The sequence below is a fragment of the Diuraphis noxia genome, unplaced genomic scaffold (assembly GCF_037042655.1).
Source record: "Diuraphis noxia isolate RWA-SAM2 unplaced genomic scaffold, SU_Dnox_SAM2 contig0005, whole genome shotgun sequence".
NCBI classification, from domain to species: Eukaryota; Metazoa; Arthropoda; class Insecta; order Hemiptera; family Aphididae; genus Diuraphis; species Diuraphis noxia.
In genome coordinates, this window is record NW_028301715.1 from 13,034,067 (window position 1) to 13,054,478 (window position 20,412).

At 29.6% G+C, this 20,412-nt stretch overlaps 3 protein-coding genes and 1 pseudogene across 7 annotated transcripts in view; 1 reads left to right on the forward strand and 3 right to left on the reverse strand.

The window, feature by feature from the left end:
- Positions 1 to 20,412, forward strand: part of LOC107163545 (A-type potassium channel modulatory protein KCNIP1-like) — a 414,281-nt gene that overhangs the window by 79,712 nt on the left and 314,157 nt on the right. The gene's annotated exons all lie outside the window — the stretch shown is intronic.
- On the reverse strand, positions 1,876 to 11,070 carry LOC107163555 (uncharacterized). 2 transcript variants are annotated; one of them, XM_089229341.1, is made up of 4 exons: positions 10,911 to 11,070; positions 10,056 to 10,534; positions 2,477 to 2,568; positions 1,876 to 2,296 (listed from the first exon to the last, which is right to left on the reverse strand). In XM_089229341.1, exons 1-4 carry the CDS (start codon positions 10,920 to 10,922, stop codon positions 2,043 to 2,045), a joined length of 837 nt encoding a protein of 278 aa, XP_089085467.1. In that variant the 5' UTR covers positions 10,923 to 11,070; the 3' UTR covers positions 1,876 to 2,042. The 2 variants fall into 2 exon arrangements, with proteins under 2 accessions (XP_089085467.1, XP_015366498.2); XM_015511012.2 differs by lacking the exons at positions 10,056 to 10,534; positions 10,911 to 11,070 and adding an exon at positions 2,730 to 2,883 and having other exon boundaries at positions 1,876 to 2,603.
- Positions 4,361 to 5,548, reverse strand: LOC107163551 (uncharacterized; annotated as a pseudogene). The gene is made up of 2 exons (XR_016192081.1): positions 5,361 to 5,548; positions 4,361 to 5,091 (listed from the first exon to the last, which is right to left on the reverse strand). The product of XR_016192081.1 is annotated as an uncharacterized LOC107163551 (transcript).
- Positions 16,846 to 17,602, reverse strand: LOC107163550 (larval cuticle protein A3A-like). The gene is made up of 2 exons (XM_015511011.2): positions 17,576 to 17,602; positions 16,846 to 17,457 (listed from the first exon to the last, which is right to left on the reverse strand). Exons 1-2 carry the CDS (start codon positions 17,585 to 17,587, stop codon positions 16,981 to 16,983), a joined length of 489 nt encoding a protein of 162 aa, XP_015366497.2. The 5' UTR covers positions 17,588 to 17,602; the 3' UTR covers positions 16,846 to 16,980.

Genomic DNA, 20,412 nt, shown 5'->3' on the forward strand with positions numbered 1-20,412 from the left:
AATTCAAGAGTTGTACAACATGTTACAGAATGACCTATGAGACAAAAAAAAAATATATATATATATATATGTTACTTAAGCTTATGATATACACTATGAAAATTGTATCGATAATAAATAGTTTAAAAAGAATGCATAATATGTAAGAACATTTCCAGAAATAATATTTTGAAAAAAGTTATAACCTTTCAAATTAATGTGGGCAATCCAAAAATATTGATCTTTTATAAAATTGTAAAACATAAAATAGGTACTGAACTTAAATACAATTTTTTACCAAACATTTATTTTAAATTTATTACAAATTTGCTATATTAAAGTTAAAATAAAAATAAGTAAATTCATAAAATTTAAAATTCTTTATTTAAAGTATAGAAAAAAAATGTTTAAAACAAATAATATTTCATTTCTCAAGTTTTTCTGTTACACCTTGGACATCTACATAAAACGTATCAATTGATTATTACACACAATAGTACACAAAATACTGAATTTTGCAAGTATATAACTAAAATAAAACTTATCATAACTATACTATTATACAGTATAATATTATTTTAACTTATCATCGACAAATATGATGCTTAATAATGTTAGGATATTATTTTTTTATAAACTAAAATCCGTTTGATAAAGAAATATTATAAATTTGTGCCACAAAATAGTTTTTTTTACGTAAAATCATATATGAATTTCATAACTTATTAGAAACTAATTGCTTTCGATATGGAATAATTTTTTTTATTATTACAACTAATTTGTGTCACTTTAACCTAAACAAAAATAACAAAATATAGCGCATTTATGTATTTTATTTTATTTCTTATCAAAATAAATATATTATATTCTTAATTGCATTAATTGCATTAATAGCCTACTAGAAAAATATATATGGACATTTTTTGTGTCTGACGACAGCGGACCATTTATCGCATTTATACACATAGGTCAAACATACTAATATATATATATAAACTATTAATAAATAAACAAATACATTTTTTATAAAATGTACGTCAATCCATCCCTCGTGCATAATTTGAAAAATTATCGATTGCAAATCGAGAATATTGCGGAGACGTATTATTGAAATAAAATAATAGTTTTCGTTTTGAGTGTTAGTGGTGGGTGACTTGTCTTCTCACAACTTCAAGTTTCTTTATTATATACAGCACAAATAGTATGGTCAATATAAACACTATTACAGATTATATATATATATTCAAATAAATGTTTCAAAAAGAGTTTTTGATATCTAAGTGAAAAATAAACTTTTTTTTTCAAGAAATAAACAATCTGTATCATAAATTATATATAGACACAATAGGATTTATGCTAAAAGTTAACAGGTCATGAAATGCTGTTGAAAGGAGCCACCCATTGATGACACTTTCTGTTAGCTTGAATAGTTTAATTTAAAAAATAAACTTAAATTTAAATTTTGTTTTAATATATTTCTTGATTACCCATAATTTTTTATAGTTTTTAATACTACTATATTTAGTATTGGTTTACTAAACTATTATCGCTCTACTTTTGAAGGTTAGCATTAGGTACTCAGCAGTCGACCACCATCAATATCGATGTCCGATTTTATTATTTTAATTCCAATGAATGTTAAACTTTCATTTCAGTATTCACTTCTGTAATGAGTACTAACCAATACACTAATTATTATTTTTTTTGTAACTTATAAAAAGTGTATTATTAATACCCGGACAGATCTTAAGCAAAATCTTGATTTTTTTATTCCGATGAATTGAAACCAATACTGTTGTTAAATTTCTAGTCACAGATCCATGATGCTGCTACAACGACGGGTAAAAAAACAGCCATAGATATATAGCAGGAAGGTGAAAATAAAATACAAGCGAATTGTGGTATAAATCAAATAAACAGTTTATTATTTATTTGACAAATAATTTAACAATTGAATAAATTAAACATGTTCGGGAGATGAGAACATCAAAGCCGTTTCCCGTAGACGAGAACGCAGCTCAGTGATAGGTGTTGTGACGCAGTCGGAATGGTTTGGTTTGAAATTAGTATGCCTTGTATGGGGCTGGTTTGTAAGCCGGGGCGGCGTAAGAGTGAGCTGGTGCAGAGTAGGCTGGTGCAGAGTAAGCTGGTGCAGCGTAGGCTGGTGCGGAGTAAGCTGGTGCAGAGTATGCTGGTGCGGAGTAAGCTGGTGCAGAGTATGCTGGTGCAGAGTATGCTGGTGCAGAGTAAGCGGGCTTGTAGGCCGGGGCGGCTTTGTAGGCTGGGGCTGGGGCGCTGTATGGGGCCTTGTATCCTCCTTCGATTTTCTTGACTTCGGCGTTGAAACCGTAAGAGTCAGCGGTGTAGTCGACGACGCGGGTGGAACCGTCGGCTTCCAAAAGGCTGTAAGTTCCTTTGACGTTGCCGTATCCGTCGCTGGACTCAGATTGGCTGTGCACATCGTAGGTGTGTGGGTCGTTTACGCTGTATTCGAAGCTGTAGGGTTTTGGGGCGTATGTGGGTTCCGGGGCGTATGCCTTGGGTGCGGAGTAAGCGGGTGCCGGGTAAGCCGGGGCGGCGTATTGGGCGAGTGTGGTGGCCACACAGGCAGCGAATATGATCATCTGAAAATAAAATTTAAAAAATATTGTACATACAAACATATATCGTATTACCGATACGATTCGACTGAACGAAACCGATTGAAAAATATTAAGTTTAAAAGTGTAGACAATTTACAATCTTCTTACCTTAGCGGCCATTTTTGATTTGTTGTTTGGTTTATTTGATTTAATCAAACGAACAGAAGAGAAGTAACTGGTGATTATGATCATCGACAGTAGGGTATTTATACGAAAATATCGAAGGTAATTTTTCCCTCCATGTTTTATCATTACCAAATATTAATTGACAGTAGACCGGTTGTTTAATGTAGTTCAGTTTTGCCCGGTGAAATAATTATTTAACTATTATTATATTATACTAATTACCATATGTGATACAATTTAATAAATCTCATGAATGTAGGGATTACGTTATAATTATTTATTTCGTTTTCCTTGAATGTTTCAAATATCTTTTAGATACTTAGTTTATGTTTATACATATGTCTAATTATTGATAATTTTAGGCACATTTATACATCATGTAACATGTATGCCCATTTTTTATAATATATTTTTAAATAAGCTACATTAAATTCTTGTTTTGAATTTTGTTATTCGTATTCAATGTTAACGTTAGTTATTGAATTAATATCGTAACAAAATAAAAATAGATTTGCTGTATATCCCTCTTTTAAAAAATACTAGTGAATATCAAATTTTTTTCTTCCAATTAACAGCTAGTTCAGTTATTATTACTTATAATGTATCATAAACGTAATATAATACAATAAGTTTATCATATGTCTTGAGCAAAATTAAATTATTAATGTATAATTAGCCTACACATGATGTCTTGTACCTATGTATAATTACTAAATTCATTAAATAAATATGTTTAATATTTTATTTCTTTATGTTGGACAAATTAAAAATATTTAAAAATATTTTTAGTATAAAAACGTATTGATATCTTTCACATATCTACATAATCAGATCTTAGAAGAAAGACTTTCAGATCGAGATTATTTGTAATTAATTACGCAACATTTAAGGTTGTTAATAAGGTGGTAAATTATGCAGATTTATAAGAATGAAATTCTAGAAAAAAAGAAAATAACATTTCATCGAAGATACACAATCATAACCATAACTTCAATTCTTTTGGTGTACACTAATCACTAAAGACTTTATTCTGAGTGTATTTTTTAAAATATTTTTTACATTAATTGAAATTATATGCATCGAGAATTATAATATTTCAAAATAACTCAAATAAAGTATTACTTAAAACCTTTTTGAGAAACATAACTAATTTATTATATTGATTTAATTAATGTGTTAATATCTTAATAAACTTATGGCTGTATTACCAATAGTATAACCATTAGTATATACTATATATGCATTTGAAATCCTGTTCTTGTGCTATTCTGTTGTTGTTTGAACATTTTTTAGAATAGTTAACATATTATATCATAGTTTTTTTTATTTTTATTTTAGAAAATAATAAGAGTTAGGTGTAAATGCGTAGATAATTAATGTAAGATAGAATGTATGGCACATATTTTTGTGAATACATCTTTTTCTTCCAAAATAAAATTTACAATTTGATCAATCGATGTTGACAACTATTTTTGATTTCAACATATAATGTGTTATAGCAAAAACGAAAACCAAATACCTTTATTTCCAGTCATAATATTATATTATATTATTGTATCAATATTTTAATAATAATAACAATGTATCATGACGAACTGTAGTGGATAAACGAATAACACACGAATAAATATATCAAATATAAATTGGTTTCAGATAAATCGCAGCATATAATTATTTACAAGGTAACTAATAATAATAATAATCTTAAAGTGTACGAACCGCTCTAATGACCTATAACTATATGACTAGGTACGTGGACAGCAATTTTATAATAATATAATAATATATAATATATAGAGCTGCAGGACGTTTAGAATAATATTCGATGGACTATTAGAATATAATATACAATATTATAATGACTGAATATGTGTCAGCAGCGACGCGGCCGGAAACGCGCGTGGCACGTGGATTAGTCGAGGACGAAGGTCGTGTGGCGATTCGGTCTCACTCTCACTCTCAGTATGGCTCGTATGGGGGGCTGCTGCCGCAGGTTTGTGAGCGGCGGAAGTGTAACCGCCTTCCTTCTTGGCGACGGCATTGAACCCGTTGCAGTCGTCCGCGGCGGTGTACTCGACGGTGCGCGTGGAACCATCGGCCTCCAAAAGGCTGTAGAACCCTTTTACGTTACCGTTGCCATCGTTGGACTCGGCTTGGCTTTTGACGTCCTATTAGGTGTGTGGGTCGTTCACGCTGTTTTCGGCGTCGGCGCGTTTGTGGGTTCCACCGGCACGTAAGCCTTTGCGGGTGCCACGGGGTAAGCGGCGGGCACCGCAGCCGCCGGGTAAGCCGGCACGGCGTATTGGGCCAGGGCGGACGATAAGCAGGTGGCGAAAACGACCAGCTGAAATAAAAACTCCGTTAACTTTCGATGTAAGTCACGACGGCTGTTATGACGTTATAAAAAATAACCTGGACAACGTTTAAGTCCAATTTTTTACTCTATTCTACTGGGCATACCATTGGTCGTTTATTCTTATAAATTATTTGTAATACGATAATCTGACAAAACATGCCGATATAATACATATTTAAAACGAATATGTAAATAACGAATAATAATCCTAGATGGACATTTTTATAAAAGTAAATTGTTTTCGGTTTTTACTATACCTTGACAGCCATTGCAATTTGTTTGTACTTGCGTGTTTGTGCTAGTAGACTTAAGATGTACCTACGTGGACAATTATCACGAGAACTGTCAACTGATAAATGGTCGTGTCTCCAACGTCTCTGTATTTATGTCGAATGCTCACACATTGTCTTGTCCCTCCAGTCTTTTATTTCTCCACGTACGCACGAACCGGTCGTACCATAAAGGTAATTTTTGTTAGGTACATATAATATTACATACGTTTATATTTCTTATAAATATTGGTAAAATTAAGTAATCTGATCTAAAAACACAGAATAAAATAAAACATTTTATGATGTAATGCATTGAGCCTTTTCTCATTCTAAACCATAGGCGTGCGCAGGGGGTATGCAGGTATGCAGCTGTATACCCTGAAGTTCTGTGAGGGGCAAACATCGACTCTGAAAAATTGAAACATCCAGTTATCAGTTATCAACTACCAAGTATTTGCGAAATACATACTTCTTGTATTATGTAATGGTATTTATTACAATATTTTTTTAATTAAACAGTAGGTTTTTTCAATATTTGTGAATTGTGTATACATATTAATCATAATTTTACGAGCCTAAAATAACTTTCAGGGCGCGCTATTGTCAGCCTTCTGCATATCCTGAAAAAGAGGCCTGCGCACGCCTATGTTCTAAACATTGTTATGCCTATGACTTGTAAATATTATTAATGTGTTTACTTAGTAAGCACACCAAAGTAGGTGCTTTTAAGATTTCAATATCATTTTTACAAATGCTTTTACCAAAGTGCATAGGATGATAATTCAGTTTAATACAAGCATGATAGCAGCAATGCACTTTATATTTCAGGTATTTGTGTTCTGGCTAATTAGTTCCATCTCAATAGATTTTTACCTACTTAATATTTGTGTTCGTAAAAAAAAAATGTACACTATTATAGTGATAGATAGAAAGAAAAATCTGTATTAGAAGGATTATTTCTAAAAGTCATCTATTAAGAGCATTCACATTAATGATATGAAATAATGACTCATGTTGTTTTATCGATGGTAGCATTATCTAATGACATTGAATCGTAAATAGAGATTCCATAGTCAAAAACAGGTGGAAACTAATAAAACGGAATATTTTTGAAACGTTCGTTTAAAATTTATGACTCCTATACAGTTAGACGATAAGGCATTATAAATTATAAATCTATTATGCAATATTGAAATTTTTCTTGTTATCGTTCTTTGACAAAAAAATATGATGAGAATTATATAAAGAATATAGCTCAATCAGCGCAAATTTGCATACAAATATAATATCTTGTATCGTACTCGTAAAAACATATAAGTAAATTCAATTAATTCACAAATTTAGGTGTATTCATTTCAATAATTTAAGTAAATAATATTTATCTAGACGTCTGCCTACAATTTAATCAGTAGATATGCAAAATGCGTCGAGCATTATAATAACTGATTATTTTAATTTACTTGCATGGTAATAATTTAGATGACCAGTGCCTGTACCTGCTTATTAGTTGTATTATTAAATTTTTTTCTGACTTTTGAGTCGTATCTTTCCATACATAAAATAGTATATTATTTTAATTATTTCTGTAATGAAAATACTAACATTTGGAAAAGTTTTTCGTTTAAGATTTCTGTTCGCAATAAGACGTATACATTGTCATGATCAACAATATAAATGTTGTAAAGATTATTTTACAAACATAATTTATACAAGCTATAATAACTTTCAATAATTTAATAGGTACTTATTCGTATTGAAATACTATCATATTATATTATTGTGCAATCGTACGTAAATTGCATTTTGACGTCATAAGCATAATGATTAATTACGACGATTTTACATGAAACAAAAACGTCAAATATATGATATAACGGTCATAAAACTATAATTATTATTTTTTCATCATACGATCTCAATAAATTTAGAGCTTGCAGACCTATTTTTTACGCAAAATAAATTGTTGTCAACGATACAATATTGTTACAGATTGCTGTTACACCTTCATGTGTTTTATGGTACGGTTCACGCCCCGTAATATCGTCACTCGAGGCGATGTACTTTTTTACGCCTGTTAATTAAATTTTAAGAACAGCAGTTGTACATAGGACGTACCTTCACCGCGCCATACACGCGTGATATGAATTTTAAAAAAAATTGTACACAAATATAATATTAACACATATTATGAGTTACACAGCGGGGGAAAAAAGTGTAACAACTTACTAACGTGTTACAGACATGCGTTTGTGCGGTGACTGCAGCAGCAGTGTAATGCGAGCAACATAATATAATATAATATATAGTTTATCGTATCGACTACAACCGATAATGTATATATAATGACATTATATTATACCGTTTACGCCCCATTTAAGTATTATTATATACCGGTTGGACGTCAATCATATTTGACCGTTATTTATTTTTTTTAATTTTCTTTGAAATTACAGTTCACCGCGATCCAGCTACCGACCGGACCAGCAAATATATAATATTATAAGACAAATAGACTGTCCGAGACATAATAATATGACCTCAGAGTGATCAAACGAGTGTAATGTGCAGCGCTTGTAGAATTTGCTATTGTGTAATATTAATGCACATTAGCTTGATGACGATGAATGGATATCAAATAATCATAACATAATATAATATAATTCAAGCGTTAGTCATTAAGTAATAATATTAACGATATGCGTATGTGTATTATAATAGGTACCTATATAATATTACTAAATAGGTTAGTGTGGGCGAATTAGTGTAATCACTTATGGAATTAGTTAAGACGGAATTTATGCTGGACTGGCTGAAATCTGTTCACGAAATATCAATAATAAACCAGTATCTGGATCAGAAAATTGTGCATTACAAACTTTATATAATATTATGCTTATAGGTATCTCCGATCTCGTATCAACTTAAATTTAACAGAAACATAACGGTTGTGACAGATAAAATCATAAATTGATCGAGAGGAAAGCAGCGCATATTTGTTTTCTTTCTCAGACACATGAGTGCAACACAGTTAAAACAGATACATGTAAAATCGTTTTTTCTTATATATATAACTTTTAGTAATAATAATGAGTAAAATTATCTAATTAAAAATTATAGAAGTTAACATTTTTGAAGGTTCGAAAAATCGGTTATATCTTTTATTATTAGGTATACGTATGGATTTATATTCAACTTAAAAAAATTAAAATAAATTTTTATTCAGAAACAATGTTTAAACAAGCCAATATGTAGGTAATATCTTCGAAAATGTTATTCTATATACTTGTTGTCATGGTATTAATCTTGGGTTACTCAAAAGTGAAACAAAACTAATTTTGATTAATCACGTTTTGTCTATGTGGTTCATGAGCTAGAGAGAGAAAACAAACAATGACATCCTCCTAAATTTAAGTACCAAATATTATTTTTCATTATAATCCTATTAACTGTATACGGTGTACAAAGTGTAATCTAGGTACTGATCAATCGTGTTACACTACTCTTACTTTGACTATTTAAGATAAAAATATAGCCTATAATGATGTTGCTATGCAAAAATAATTTTTAATTCCAAAATAATAAAATACTATAACATTTAGAAGATTATTTTATAAAACTTTAAAATAAAATTAAACTAATATTTTCTAACAGTGTCTATTTAGCAGGCTGCAATTTATAATAAAAATATTAATGAATATCTATAAAGTAAAAATGTTATGTGTATTTAGAAATAGAATATGCTATAAACATAGCAGGTGTTCTACCACTTATTCATAACTTTTTAGGAACCAACTCCATTTAATTTAAAATCTAACGTTCTCGTATTAATATAGTATTGAATAATTAATAATAATAATAGATACATTTATAATTTGTCGTTGTTGTGTTTTTAATTTAAAAATATATATATATATGACATGAAATATTATATTTACGCTTCTTGTGTAACTTTTCAAATATTTTTCTTCTCCGTAAAATGTATTTAAAAAACACAAACTGTGCGGCAACTTCAACTATGTAGGTACTACAACTATATACAAACTTTACAAACTATCGTGCATTTAAAATACAATTTATACTCCAATCAACGCTATCCGTTTCATTTAAGTTCTTTTTACTATTAATGAGGTACTGGCAAATTTAATTAATTTTTTTTTCTACTATGGTAGATAAAAAGTTTGGTTTTCGCGTGATCATAAAAAATGTCATATAACATAACATCAATAAACTTACCAATGTCTTATGGTTTCAGGTTACAACGCGTTTATCTATAAACACTATATATAGATAAATGTGAGCAGCAAAGTGCCTAAGTTTGATCGCACATTTTATAAAAATGGTTTTCAGACCTTTCTATACTATTGGTTAAAGTGTATAGTATTCAAACACTATCCTATCAACCGCCGGGAGATAAGGACAGACGATAATAAAAAAAAAACACAGTGATGTTCAATAAATACACATTGATATATATATTTACACAATAAATACATTAGTCGTACCCATTGTCTAATATTATATTAATATGGCATGGTATGACTTTGCGACCATCACACGGTTCAATATGAACGCGATGGTCCCGAGGTACGCGAAGAAAACATGGGAAAAAAAGAAGAGAGTTGGTGTTCGCACGACCAGAGAAGTTATTAGTATGCTGGCTTGTAAGCTGGCTTGTAGGCCGGGGCCGAGTAAGATGGGGCGGCGTAGGCTGGTGCGGAGTAGGCTGGCTTGTAGGCTGGTGCGGAGTAGGCTGGTGCGGAGTAGGCAGGCTTGTAGGCTGGTGCGGAGTAAGCCGGGGCAGAGTAAGACGGGGCCTTGTAGCCACCTTCGTTCTTGACGACGGCGTTGAATCCGTTGTAGTCGTCGGCGGTGTACTCGACGGTGCGGGTGGAACCGTCGGCTTCCAAGAGGCTGTACGATCCCTTGACGTAACCGTTGCCGTCGCTGTATTCGGATTGGCTCTTGACGTCGTAGGTGTGTGGGTCGTTTACGCTGTACTCGAAGTTGTATGGGGCTGGTGCGTAGGCGGGTTCTGGGGCGTAAGCCTTTGGTGCCGGGTAAGCGGGTGCCGAGTAAGCGGGCGCCGAGTAAGCGGGCTTGTAGGCTGGGGCAGAGTATTGAGCGAAGGCAGAAGCCACGCAAACAGCGACGATGATCAACTGGAACAAAAGACACAAATTATTTATGAGAAATGACAATATTATCCATTAATCGTGTAAAGTCTATATATATATGGTTAATATGTGAACTTCAAAGTAAACAATATAATAAATGACATGCTTTAAATTAAGTTAGATTGGAAATGAAAAGACTTATCACAATATTATGAATACAAATTAATGAAATATTAGTTTTTAGTCATAAAAGTATTCGTGTTGCAATAAAGTTAAGTTGACGTAAAAATTGAAACTTCATATCCAAACTAATCGACAATATGAAATCGTACAAACATTTTTATCTTAGAACCGAATACAAGATTGCAATATTATTTTAAATAATTGCAACGCGTCCTGTCAGTATTATTATGTTTCTTACCTTAGCGGCCATTTTTGTGAGTGTGTTTGTGTTCTGTTGAGATACTAGACACTGAAGTTAATAGAATGAACTGAGTGATGTTTGGATTGTGCAGACAGTATTTATGCTAAAAGTTTTGGGGGTTATCAAATAATCCCTCCCAGACGGTAACGCGTGCAGCTACCGTACGTGGGTGTGCAAAAATACTAATATGGCGTAAAGAAAAAAAATAATAATATTAGTAATAATAATAATAAACAAGAGCAAACACAAACGCTCACACGCGTATATGAGAGAACCTTCACCTGGTAAACTGGTCCAACGCATTAAAAAACCACTCCCAAACAACAGGTTTTGATACAATATTTATATCTATATATAGGTCGAGTGCAAGTGAGTTACTATATATTATAGTATATTACGAACGCACTACATACGTCGTTGTCACCGTGATTGTATTTTCTTCATTGTCGGCGCGAAGGCGGTTTACGTTGTTTTTCATTTAACCCTAATTATTACGTACGCGGTACGACCGCCTCAGGGAGATATTTTACGCGCACGCCACCGTGCGCGAGCTCGCTATTAATAATATATTTGAACCGAAAAATAATAATGCAACAAATTACGATCGTAATATAATACACGTATCTACGACACACAACATTAATATATCTAATAATTAAAAAAAAAAAAACTAAATCTTGAGGCTTACAGCAACCATCAGCCCGTGTTGTAGTAAATATAAATCTACTGTAATAATTAGTATGTTGATACGAATACATAATAATAGAATATAATTGTTATCGCGTATATAGTCGCCTATACATAATATTATAATGTTATCGTGCAATATATTTTGTAATTAGCTCGCTCATAAATTTACCGTAACATTCATATCCAGTGGTAATATCATTTTCGTGTTTCGCATAAGTATATTCCATTGAGGAATTTAAAATATGACAATAACGTCTCTGGAAATATTCGATCGTCGCGGGGATGGCCACTATAAATATTTACCACTTCGGTGGCCTTGCCGCATCTTTTGACGGGCCACGACTTGACAATTTATAGGTAGATAATCGACAGTATTATATTAAAATAATGATTTATTACCACATAATAATATGGTTTTAAATACTGTCGTGTTTAATATTTCAATAATGCGTAGTATTAACAATAATATTGTGCCCCACATTATTAACCAAAGAGAAAGTAAAGTATTTAGGTGCGTATATAGAAGGATTATACCGTAATTATAATTCATTTGTTTGCATATCAAAATGTTATGGTAACATTTGCCATATGTATTAGCATTTTTTTTTTTATTATTATTATTATTATTATTATTGTTAACGTGTTTTTAATGTATAAATTATATATGTATTCTTAACATTTTAACAACGCATAATATACGATCTTATATAATAGTCAATGGATATTATATTGTTATGGAAATTCAGTTGAACAATAATTATAATTTATTATTAGAATAAACAATATAAAAAAAATTTACGAACCTACGAACGCAGTATTCCTATATACTTTCCATGAAATTATTATTTAACTGTATACATATATATGTTATTCGTTATGACGTTAGATTTATACGCAAATTAAATACACTACTACTGATGCAACTATTTTATCCATAAAAAACCAAAATATTTATTTTTGGGCACTTATCCAATTTTCAAATTTTTGTGAATAATTGACATAAAACAAATTTAATTTTACCGGAATTTCGTTCAGACCGTAATATTGGCTGTAGAAAATAAAAAACTCATCAACAATAATATATAATAAATAAGATTAGATGCGACATCAACATGATATCATAATAAAAATCTTATGTCATATCCATAAATTGTATAAATATAAAATATGTTTTTATGCTTTTGGCACACCAAGCATAATCACCCTCATTTTTCTCTTAAATGATATATTTTTTTTTTAAATTATGATTCTTTAATTTTTTATGCACATTTAAGGATTATTTTATACTTTATTAATTAGGTATTTAATACCACTTAAAGAGCATTACGTGACAACACACTATTTTTTTTCGAACGAGAATCAATCATTTTTAATGTAAACAGTTAAACAGTTTTTTTTTAATGTCGATGAACCTAAATAAAATTTTTAATATGTGGTATCTGGTTTATTAAAATGTAGGTATGTACTAAGAATAATGTCGTTTAAAATATCGTATTAGAAAATTTAAAATAGATGCAGAGGTAACAAATATTAAATCTTGCGTTTATTTATACTAACTATTTATAGGATGACTTACTTTATATTAAATACAAACATTTTCAAATCACCATATTCTCTATATTATTCATACCATTCTCATGGATTCATTGTCCTTAGTACATAAAGGTTTCAAAAATTACTAGTTTAAATTTTGATTTAGATACATCAAAATTTTTTAATAACTCATCTGATTAAAAATGAACAAGAAATATGCATTTAAAAAAAAAAAAAAACTTTATATCACTATAGATTACACCTTATGCCACAGCCTTGAGATATCAAATATAATAAAAATTTGAATAAAATAGGCATGGTTGTTAAAATATGTTTACTATATGGACTATATTTTGTCTTGGTTATAATTTTTAAGAGACATTTGATCTTTGTATAGCGATTTTTCATTTAAATTAGTTAAGTAAAATAATTATAATTAAAAAACATATTGGTAAATTATATAATGCATGCATATCACCCATTTAAATTGACACACTTTTATACGTTTTATGAAAACTCATAACATAATTTCTATTTTGCTTATCTATAGGTACCCAAAACGTGACAGATCATATAAATTTAATAAAATTACAATTATTATCTTTGTTGTAATGAAAATTCAGGAATTATATTCCTGACATTATAATACACATTTTTGGTTTATAAATACTTTTTTAATGGAATACAATTAATAATTGATTTTTTTAATATGTTCCTGTTCAAAAAATGATAATATAACTCAGTTAAGTATAATATGTAATACGTGTAATATATATAATATCTATAAATAAAAACATACAATTTTTTATCTTTAAATAACACATTGTTATACAGGGTGTCGCGCGAGAATTTACCTATTGTGATATCTCACGAAATAATGGAGATATCGAAATTCAGGTTTTGTTATAAGACTCACAGTGATAAGAAGTAAGATTATTGTATTTTTAATTTATTTTAATGTTTTAGTAAAAAAGTTAAAAAATAATTTTTTTAATTTAATTATTTCCAAAAAACTGATTATAGTCATTTTGTAGAGTTTATTTTTCTGAAAACATTGACGTTTCAAAATTTTATTTTCATTAATTTCCTGATTTTTAATATTTTTTCTAGTTTTGAAGAAATAAAATATGATTATAACTAGACACACTGAAAGTGTTTGGACGGCCGTATGAGCATGTGCGTGACGCGGCGTGTCACATGTTTGATAACACTACGGTGTTAAATAATTCGCAAATTTTCTCGAAACTAATAAAAAGTAAAAAATCAGGAAATTAATGAAAATAAAGTTTAGAAACGTCAATATTATCAGAAAAATAAACTCTACAAAATGGCTAAATTAATTTATTTCGGAAACAATAAAATAAAATAATAAAATTTTTAAAATTTTTACCAAAAAATTAATATAAATGAAAATATGAATAATTGTAGTTCTTATCCCTGAAGTCTTAATTACAAAACCAGAATTTCAATATCTCCATTATTTTAGAAGATATCGCAATGGGTAAATCCTCGCGAGACACTCTGTATGTTTACTAATTAGTTAATGTTTTAAAGTGTTGTCATTTAATAATAGGAAAAAAAATTGAAAATTATTGAAACGGTGGAAAACACATTAGTAATATAGTCCTTAGTATAATATGTTGCGTAATATATATCAATTTATAATTAATAAAATAATAATCATCGTTACGTTATTTTAAAACTAAATAATATTCTATGACCTAAGTATTGGTAAATATTTAAATTTAAATCATAAAATAATTTCAAGTTTTTTTAGTCAAAAAACTTAAATTAAACATAGTTATGGCAGATTAAATGAAAGTAAAACATTATTCTTTTTATCAATCCACGTGTGTCAGTTCTTGACAGTTATTTGTTATACTAGGTGACTAGAGGAAGGGCCGGTTTCAGTTTTATTAAAAATTTTTTTTTTCAATTAGCTTAGTAAAGTATGTAATGTAAAATATATAAGATCTCCATAAACCTTAATAAATACTTCATCGTTTAACCATATGTGACTAATGTGTTTAAATAAAAATTCAATTTGGTAAATTTAGTCAAATTTATCCAATAATTTGTTTTAAATAGATTTATATTGAATTTCGATCATCGTAAATCCACCATGATATAAACTAACGTTATTTTTGCTTATGATAGTTATAAACCTATAACCATTGTGTCTGGTTACTATCAATGGTGTTTATATTTTGATAGGTACGAAAAATAGTAAAGATAAATTTATAAGGAATGAAAAAAATGGTATTTAATTCAAATGAAAGAATTTAATAATATTGTCTTTCCGTCAATCAATGTATCGATTAATAACATATTTTAAAAGTTATGGGTACTATAGGAAGAATATAGGTAATTTTAAAAACACTCAATAAACTAACACTGACAAATACTTAATCGATACGTCTATCAGCGAAATAATGGCTTCATTATTTATGTAGTACATTATTTAAAACATGACGCATCGAAAACCCGTCGTATTTGCAAACTCTAATATTTTTTTTGTTCCGTGAATATGTAGTGGATAAACAATTATCATAATAAATTATTTATTTTACATAAAATATCAACAAAAATAGTGAAATGCAAGCCATCTACAGTGAGAAAAGTAAGTAAAATCGTATAATCCATTTTAGTAGAATTTAAATGTTTGTATTGAAGAATTATACTTCTAAAATTGTCTGTAAAAAAACTTTCCAAATCCGAGCTTTAGTTTTAGAGATTTATATAACTACATTTTAGAAACATATTTAGGATGAATACGAATATACCCGCACATGTATTATGCAACAGTTATTTTAACTATCACAGAATGGATAATTTCCTAATGTTAAGTTGGAAAATAATGAAAATTAACAAAGCAATAAATTTAAAGTTCCTTATTACATTTAATAATTGTTTCACATTTCAGTTTCACTTGCATTAAATACTTTTTTTTTGTTATTTTTATTTACTGTAAGTGATTTATGAAATACAATAAGTCGATGCAAATATATATGTGTGAGGCAAAAGCTTATATTGAAAAAAGAAAATATTTAATAAAAAGTTGATTGTTAAAAAAAGCAATTATTTAGGACATCAAAAATATACACGATGATTAAAGAGTAGTAACTATTTGAAGCCAAATATTCCTCCAGATCTCATGACACTAATTGATTAAAAGTTTTTTCAACTAATGATAAGCATGGTACATAAAAGTACCTTCAATAATTAGGTACTTCATAATATATACATTTAAAAAATGTAAAAAACAGGGCAACCAAATAATTAACATACTTAATAATGAATGGATGCTATATAGTCCATTAGTCCCTATATATAGCAAACAATTATAGTACAATATTTGAGTCGCTACCAATAAACTTTCGAAGGAAATTTATTTATAAATGTTAAACTTCATATTTAAATACTTTTAAATTTAGATAAATTTGAACTATTAAATAATAACTATACTAAATAGTTACTAAGATGTTAGTACAATGAACAGCCAGTTTATTGTGTTTGACAGTTGTTTCAATATCCATATTATTTTATACCAAAACATTTGTAAAATTAAAATATACTGCTTTAATCATATTGCTATTAAAGCATAATAATGAAATGTAGATAATTAGATTAATGTTTTAATACACCTATTACATGCATCAAATGTATTTTAAATTCTGCATGTAATTGTAAATAAATAACAAATGCTCGATTGAATTTGATTCACTATTTATTTACAAAATAAATACAACAATGATATAAATAGTTGGTGAATAATAAGTACTTCATGTCAGTGACATGAAATAAAAAGGAAAATAAGAGTTGGTTCACAAGAAAAAAGACATGATTAGTATGCGGGTTTGTATGCTGGCTTGTAGGCCGGTGCAGAGTAGGCTGGTGCGGAGTAGGCTGGTGCAGAGTAGGCTGGTGCAGAGTAGGCCGGTGCAGAGTAGGCTGGTGCAGAGTAGGCTGGTGCAGAGTAAGCTGGCTTGTAGGCAGCTGGTGCTGAGTTCTTGACGACGGCGTTGAATCCGTTGTAGTCGTCAGCGGTGTATTCGACGGTGCGGGTGGAACCATCGGCTTCCAAAAGGCTGTACGATCCCTTGACGTAACCGTTGCCGTCGCTGTATTCGGATTGGCTCTTGACATCGTAGGTGTGTGGGTCGTTTACGCTGTATTCGAAGTTGTATGGTGTGGGTGCGTATGCGGGTTCTGGGGCGTAAGCCTTTGGTGCTGAGTAAGCGGGCGCTGAGTACGCTGGCTTGTAAGCTGGGGCAGAGTATTGGGCAAGGGCGGTGGCCACGCAAGCGGCGAGGATGATGAACTGTAAAACAAAGTTTAAAAAAAATTCAATTTTGCAATCACCTTTATGGTTATAAAATCTAAAATCGTTTTATTTACAAAATAAAACGTTTTAAAATATCAAATGACGATAATATTACCTTAGCGGCCATTTTAGAGATTTTTTTTGTTGTTTGGTCAAAGAATTTGATGACTGTGTACAGAAATGAACTGGTGATTATGGAGACCAGAGACATGGTATTTATGCTAAAAATCTGTAGCTTCATCCCTTCCAGACGTACTTGGTGAATAATGTATTCTTGGATAGTAACTGACAAACAAGAACCGGTTGAGGTGGAGACGCCCGTACAATATACATTTTTTAAACATATCTAATTTAAATTGTGTAAATATGGTTCAAGTTCGTTAAAAAAATTAATTTGTTCACATTCACAATGCGTTTAAAATAAATTAATTGATACGCCACATCGTCGTTGGCACGTATCATAATCATAAACATTGAATAGTCACACAGTTGGCTATGTATGTATAGCATAATATTCGCAACTGTAGTATGTCGGACCTTTTATTGTACAGTTTTAAACGGACGCAAATTACCCAAGTACCCAATCGTTTAACACTTCGCATACAATATTTATAATTTTATAAAATATATATTATAGTAAACCTAAGAAAAAAAAAGTTGGGTTTTTAAAAATGTTTTCGAAGTCGCAATACAGTAATGTTGGGTATTATTCACGAATCACAATAATCACATAGACGTTACGATTGATATATAATATTATGTCACTGTAACGTTCATTAATTCCAAGAACAACCTTTTCATTTTTTAATTCATTAGTGGTTTTTATAAATAAATTCAACGGTAATCAATCACTCGATTCGAGTAGGCGTAAAAACGAGCTCGACGGTTCGCGCCGCTCGCACACTGGTTAAGCAGCAGTGGCGTACGATAGGTTGTTTCCTTCACGATGACGGCGCGACGTTGAGCCAATGGTTGGCATATTTTTCTACGAATTACTTAGGTTTAATCGATTTTTACATACCGCCCATAGATCAGAATTAACATTTTTGGGTCGTACATATATATTACGATCAGACTAATGTACCTACAGCGTAATAATAATTTTATAATTGTTAGAACATTTTACCTACTTAGTTAATAATTATAAAATCAATTGAAATACTGCAGTGCACAAAGTGTGTGTATACTATTAACTATCTATAGGTACGTAAATACATGTTTTGCAATACAAACACTAAGTATATATAACTTGAACACGTATTTCGTACATTTTAATAGCTGATGTGACACCTACATTTTTAGCAGATATTTCTGATTTGACACTTTAAAAAACGTCGTGTTTTCATAGGTTATATGAATGTCTATTAGGGATTAACTCAAACAAGTTTGAAATATTTACATAAAAATTTTATGATTTTTATGCTTTTTGCCAACCTGTAATATAATATTACATCGTATACATACATTACGTACCTGTTATATCATACAAATTTAGTACTACAATAAATTATGAATACAATAAAATTTATTAGTTTGTAAAAACGATATTAATATTATTTAGTAACTTTATAATTGGCCTAATAATCTGATTTTTAATGAGTAATTATGTCAACATCAGTACGACGTATGAAATAATTCTAAATTTCATCAGGTCTAAACTTATAACTTATGAACTAGGAATATTTTAAAACACGCCAAGCTTTGCGATACGTAAACATATAATAGATAAGACAAATGTATTTTTGTACTTTTTGAAATGATAACAGACAATGTATTTTTATTGAATTTCAAAAATAAATATTATTTTTTAACTTATATATTTTGTAATACTTATATCTTTAGGGGTCTAGAATACAAGAATAAAGAGAAAAATATTACGTGTATGTGCACAATATACGTATAAATATCAATGAAAATGATTGCATAACCATTTTTTGTGCACCAACATACAATACGATGCTTATGTTTAGTATGGAAATTAATAGAAAGAACATTCTTTGCATGTTGTTAAGACATTATTTTGGGTGTATGCAATGGTGGGTGTTCACAAACGTATAAAATGAAGTGTTACTAAACTGTTATTAAATTTAAAAAATGTTTCATTACTCAACTACAAATAAATTAATTAAAACGATTTAATTTAAGGGCTGAACATTTAAATATTTTAAATCAAATGTAAGTTTAACTATATAGTTGGTAATGTATTAAGTTCTCAATTGTGCATTTGTGCATTGTTATACAATCCGTGAATATTAAGTCATGACTCATAACTTACAATAAGTCCACAAAAATGTTGTATTCCATTTAATTACTTGGTATATTTTTACAAAACTATAGCCATTGTTTAAATAAGTACTTAACGTAACTTATCTACGATTTAAATTCATTTCTACTTTCTTTCCGTTTTCATGTATTCTTGTACTAGGTGCTTTGATGTTAAAAAACTATTATAATTTTCAACACAATTTTATATAAAATAATAACTATATCATAAAACAAAAACTTCCAATATTGTAATGTAATACAATTATTATAAATAAATTATGTCTACTAAATATGTATTCGAATATTTAGGTAAAAATTTTAAGTCACTATCCTGTTATTACATTTTTGACAAAAAAATGTTTAGGATAAAAATTAACGATTTTTCAATTTTGAACTCCCAAATTTACCAACTAATTCGGTATCAGAAATCACCTTCAATATTATAAATCGAAGCTGTTGTTGATTTAAATGGCGCGGATCAACAAGTTAAACATTATAGGACACCAAGATAAAATAATTTTTTTTTTCTACAAAATATAGTAAATATGTACACTACAAAACACACAAATAAGTGTAAAGGAAATAAATTCAATACTCTGCTCAGGTTGTCCAGAATACAATATAAATATGAAAAAAAAATATAAACTAAAACTAAAAACACACTCGAAAATCAAAAGTTATTTCAAA

Excerpts from the sequence above, each read along its gene's own strand:
- LOC107163555 (XM_089229341.1), bottom strand. Across the intron at positions 2,569-10,055 it reads GCCCCATCTTACTCGGCCCC|CGCCCAATACGCCGCCCCGG; the intron begins GGCCTACAAGCC and ends GGCCACCACACT. Across the intron at positions 2,297-2,476 it reads ATACGCCCCAAAACCCTACA|GAGGATACAAGGCCCCATAC; the intron begins GCTTCGAATACA and ends AGAAAATCGAAG.